General features: G+C 43.5%; 1 protein-coding gene across 1 annotated transcript; it reads right to left on the reverse strand.

Moving 5' to 3' along the window:
* Nucleotides 1–1,983: 1,983 nt before the first annotated feature.
* Nucleotides 1,984–3,331, reverse strand: LOC147905163 (aquaporin TIP1-2-like). Its single transcript, XM_087390701.1, has 3 exons — nucleotides 3,122–3,331; nucleotides 2,711–2,961; nucleotides 1,984–2,619 (listed from the first exon to the last, which is right to left on the reverse strand). Exons 1-3 carry the CDS (start codon nucleotides 3,252–3,254, stop codon nucleotides 2,242–2,244), a joined length of 762 nt encoding a protein of 253 aa, XP_087246827.1. The 5' UTR covers nucleotides 3,255–3,331; the 3' UTR covers nucleotides 1,984–2,241.
* Between the last annotated feature and the right edge of the window lie 1,347 nt (nucleotides 3,332–4,678).

The following is a 4,678-nucleotide window of genomic DNA, read 5'->3' on the forward strand; positions in this document are numbered from 1 at the left end:
CTTTTCTTGTAGGTACATCATTTTATATGTTTCTGCACATGCAGACTACACTGAATATAACCAAGAAGTCCATTTTGTCCATCGCCAGCAAACCTCAGTAATGTGGTGGGATTGACAAATGGAGGTGTAGAGCTTTTTACTTGACATTTTGGATATATGCTTCCATCGCACCATAAGTCAATATGTTGAAGCCCTTCTCTTCTCATATTTTCCCACTATTGAGCATTCAGCACCGTATCCTTTCATCTTTTTTGTGCTGGAGCATATTGTTCTTCTAAGTCGATGTGAAGATGGTGTAATCGCTTCTTCTGAGAAAGTGACTCACTAGTATCGGCCATTTTTTGTGCTTCTGAGGTTGCGAAGTTTGCTTGTCAATCTCATAGTCATTTTGTAACATGCACTGTGGAAGTGTGGCGGTATCCATGTAAATATTTTGAAAACTTACAATCACCAAGTTCAATGATGGATTCTTTATAAAAGGCCTACACACGTTGGCAAAAGAGATGCCGTATCTTCGAGAAACAAAAAAAAATCTAAGGAGATATTTAATGCAAAGTCGTGTTAGTTAGACAAAAGATTATCTTATTTTTTTCTGAACTGACAGTTCTGTGGTCCTTACTAACAGTTCTGAGCCACATTTTTGCATTTTACTATTTTTGAGGTCTTATAGGAGAGTAATAAATAAAAAAATAGTTAATTTCTTACAGGGCCCCAAAGTGAGCTACCTTTTTCCCTAATGCATGTAATCTTCTTTCATGTTTGCAAGTTTTTGTACACATGAGTTCTAGCTATTTCAAGAGTATGATCCTCATGTTGTCAACAAGGAAAATCTTTACTTTTTCCCTTTTCCTCTTTAATGATGGTGAATAGTCGCATATAGAGCAAGGCCCCTTTGATCTATGGGTAACATGATTGATGAAGAACATGTCAAAGAACCCTCTGAATTGGGATTGAAACTAACCCATTCCTCATTATCCCCCCTTTTGCTTTCTCAAAGCCTTTTGAATTGTGATTCAAATTGAACCATTCCTCCTTGTCTCCCTTCTTACTTCCTTAGGACTTCCCGCTACCACAACATGGATCCCATACGAAAAAAGTTGCGGTAGTTGAGTAAATTACTTTTCTTGATTTTCATATGGGTGTATTTCATTTCGAGATATGCATCTCTTCTCAACTCTTATATTTCATTTCGAAAGACTAATTTTCTCTATTCTTCTATTGAGTTAGAGGATGTCCCTTAAGTTTCTTTGGCCACTTTACATCTAACCCAAAGGTATATTTTCCTTGAAGGCGAACATGTTCAAGTAAAACTGGAGGGAAACATGAGGGGCAAATGGGGGGAGTTGATTAGGATGGGAGGAGGGAGTGGATGCCTTAAGTTGAAATACCTCCTTTCTCCCAAAGACTAGTTAAGAATTGTGCATAGTGATAGGGATTCAAGGGGTTCAATTATGTTAATGCTTTTAATGGTATGTTAAAAGATGCTTGAAATTTAACCCTTAAGAAATGAGTACTAAGGGGTAGAGGTTTGAAGATAGAAAACAAAGGTTTAACACAATAAGAATGCCACGTTAATTACGATTTTGTTAAGTATTTATTAGGGTTAAAATTAAAGCAAAAACCTTTAAAAAGAAGATTGTAAGCTGAAAGAGTGGACATCCTAGGGTAAAGATATACGTTTTATGGGAAATAGATCCAAAATTACTCATTGTATGGATAGGTGCCTTGTACAATTAATATGGATAGGTAGTTAAGTTTAATATGGATAGGTGCCTTGTACAAATTAATATTGGGCATATACTAACCGAGACATAAGGCCCTTATACATTTAATAAAGCCCCCTAACCGGCACAGGTTTAACGCCAACCTCACAAATAGCTAATCCCAGTACAAAACGAAAGGCATTTTGAGAAAATTGTCAGAAGTGCTTGTAGTTGTCATTTGCTATTTTCCTAGGGAGTAGAGGGGACGGGGAGGCACTGGTCAACCAAAAAACTCTCCAAAACAAATTTCGGACAATAGTCCGCACACAACAATTCATTTTACACTCAGTTCAGCCACTCCATCTTCTAAGCGAATCTCTCCCGACCTGACCTGTTTTCGCCCCTTAAGAAATGTGACGATCCTTCACATACCATACCAAAAAGCTCAAGGCAGGTTCCGCCAACCGTAAAGAAGAAGACATGGTCGAATTTCGACGGCTACAACACCTCCAGCCCCTACATTTCCCCCACCTGAACCTCAGTAGTCGTCGGAGATAGGCTGGTGACCAGACTCGGGAGCCATCATGATGCCCTCGTAAACAAGTCCCGCGATCGCCCCTCCTACAAGGGGGCCAACCCAATACACCCAATGGTTCGTCCAATCCCAGGACACCATAGCAGGTCCGAATGAGCGAGCGGGATTCATGGAGCCTCCGTCGAAGGCTCCTGCGAACAGAATGTTGGCCCCCACAATAAGACCTATAGCAAGAGGGGCAATGATATTCACGTTACCCTTAGCTCTTGGGTCAGCTGCTGTGGCATAGACTGTGTACACTAAACCGAAAGTGATCACAATCTCCAAAATAACTGCAGCGTAAGTTGGCTCGCCAGACGAGAGGGCATGCGGCGATGTCGTCTGCAGATAAGAAAGATTTTCAGACAATCACAAATTAAGCGGACTCCTACTTGAGAACTTGAACAAACGTTACACTCTTCTGAATACTTACCATTCCGTGTGTCACCAGTCTAAGCAGCAAGCAGGCAATGACAGCTCCAACAAGCTGCGCGATCCAATACACAATACCTTTCAGCAGAGTAATGTGCCCCCCGAATAGTAAACCGAAGGTGACGGCCGGGTTCACATGACCGCCAGAAATGTTTGCGGAGATAGTAACAGCGACGAAGAGTGCCAAGCCGTGGCAAATAGCGACGCCCACAAGTCCGGAGGGGGTGAGATCTGCGCCATTTGTAAGGCTTGCTGCGAAAGGAGGAAGAAACGAATTTTAGGCCACCATTTCCAATCTATGAAGTTAGAACGTGCGCTGTAAGGAAATCAAAAGGAGACGAGCTGTGGTGCCGGGAAGCAGGAAATTGTAAGGACTTGATCCAAGGCATTGCGAAGCTTGAAGAATACCGACCGTAAGCAACGACGGAGCCTTCGCCAGCGAAGACGAAGATGAGGGTGGAGATGAATTCAGCGAGGGCGCATTTGAGAGTATCGGGGTGGTAGGCTTCTTTGACGTCTCCGACAGCAATATTTTGGATAGGCATGGTGATGGTATCCTCGCTTACTTCCTTGTGGTCGTAAGCGATGCGAGGGTGTATAAGAGGAGGAAGTTCATGGGGAGGTAACGTGTATACTTATAGAAGAAATTTTTGGCAGAAAAAAGGAAATTTACTAGCAATAATCCGTCACATCCTTCGTAGAAACTTTTAATCTGGATAAAAGTTCACGATCGCAAAATTTGTATTTGACTTATGTTGCAAAAGTTGAAGAGAATTTTAAAGCAGTTTTGGCAACTTAATTACCTCAACAATGTATTATTTGAATGAATGGACCCGGCGTACTAATATTATTCGCGGCGCAGCGCGGCTTTTTTCGCCGCCCACGCCGACCTTGGCCCCGCGCTTTTAAGGTCACGCGTTCCGTGTGACCGTCACCTTGTCCTCGCTGGTGTGCTGATCCAACATCCAATGGCCTCCTGCTGAGCTGGATTTATACGAATATCGCGGATATATACCAATCCTGTCGTTCTCCTCGTGCAGTGTCGGCATTCCAATGGCCGGCTGGTTTTGTCGCGACTCTTCTGAGCCCACACTCCAAACTCAGCAGAGGCGCACATGATTCCCACTGCACCGCCCAGTGCTGAGTGAATCAGAGACCCAGAGGCCAGAGAAATCATCAGACTCCAGTGAATTTTGCGAAATGAAATTTTCGAAATCCAGCCTCGGCAAAATCACAGCTGGAAAAGTCGAAACCCCCTCATCTCCACTAGCCTTCTTCCGCTCCCCTTCCATCAACGCTACCCCATATGCTCGATTCACCAGAGGACTACTAGGCATTCGGACGAGCGGCACTCCTAGAGAAATGATATTTCGATTCTGTTTCCAAAACCCCTCTTTTACTCTCCGCTGCGCTGAATCTCACAGCCTGCATAAAGCTAATCTCATAGTGGATCTTCTTAGGACATAGGTATACTGTCACATGCAGCTTTACGTAATACGCTCCCCCACCTTCTTCCCTGCACAACATCCACAAAGGAAAACGAAGACCTACTCTTCATTCTCACTCTGTTTATTAGTCCTAACGTTATATCCCTCTCCCAAAACAATCGCTTGCTGCAACACCCAGAAAACATGCGTCATTGAAAGCGAAGCAAGCTCGTCTATTGACAGGATCATTGTCAAAGCTTCTCCCGGCAGCATCCCATGCCTTCAATCCTGATTTACCTAAGACATCCATGGCATCAATCCCGATTACCTATGTCTTTCCTTGTTTAAACAGACCCTCTCACCTCCTTATGATCTGAATATCCTCCCTGTTCGATGCTTTCCTATCTTTTCTGACTTGGCAATTTCAGAGAGATTCGAACTAGCTAGGATGAGATGCGCCTTCGAGAGGACGATGGGATCTGCACTCAGCAAATCACCGTTTTCTGATGGGGCCGGACAACTCCAGTTTGAACGGCACGTCG

This window comes from Dipteris shenzhenensis, chromosome 2, assembly GCF_047967505.1.
Source record: "Dipteris shenzhenensis isolate YYH24624 ecotype China chromosome 2, Dip_SZ_1.0, whole genome shotgun sequence".
Classification (NCBI taxonomy): domain Eukaryota; kingdom Viridiplantae; phylum Streptophyta; class Polypodiopsida; order Gleicheniales; family Dipteridaceae; genus Dipteris; species Dipteris shenzhenensis.

What these genes read in the sequence shown, in the direction of transcription:
- LOC147905163 (XM_087390701.1), bottom strand. Translation starts at nt 3,254, where the DNA reads ATGCCTATCCAAAATATTGCTGTCGGAGACGTCAAAGAAGCCTACCAC. An exon ending in AGGCTCCGTCGTTGCTTACG is followed by an intron (nt 2,962 to 3,121) that starts GTCGGTATTCTT and finishes CTCCTTTCGCAG; the next exon opens with CAAGCCTTACAAATGGCGCA. An exon ending in GACTGGTGACACACGGAATG is followed by an intron (nt 2,620 to 2,710) that starts GTAAGTATTCAG and finishes TCTTATCTGCAG; the next exon opens with ACGACATCGCCGCATGCCCT.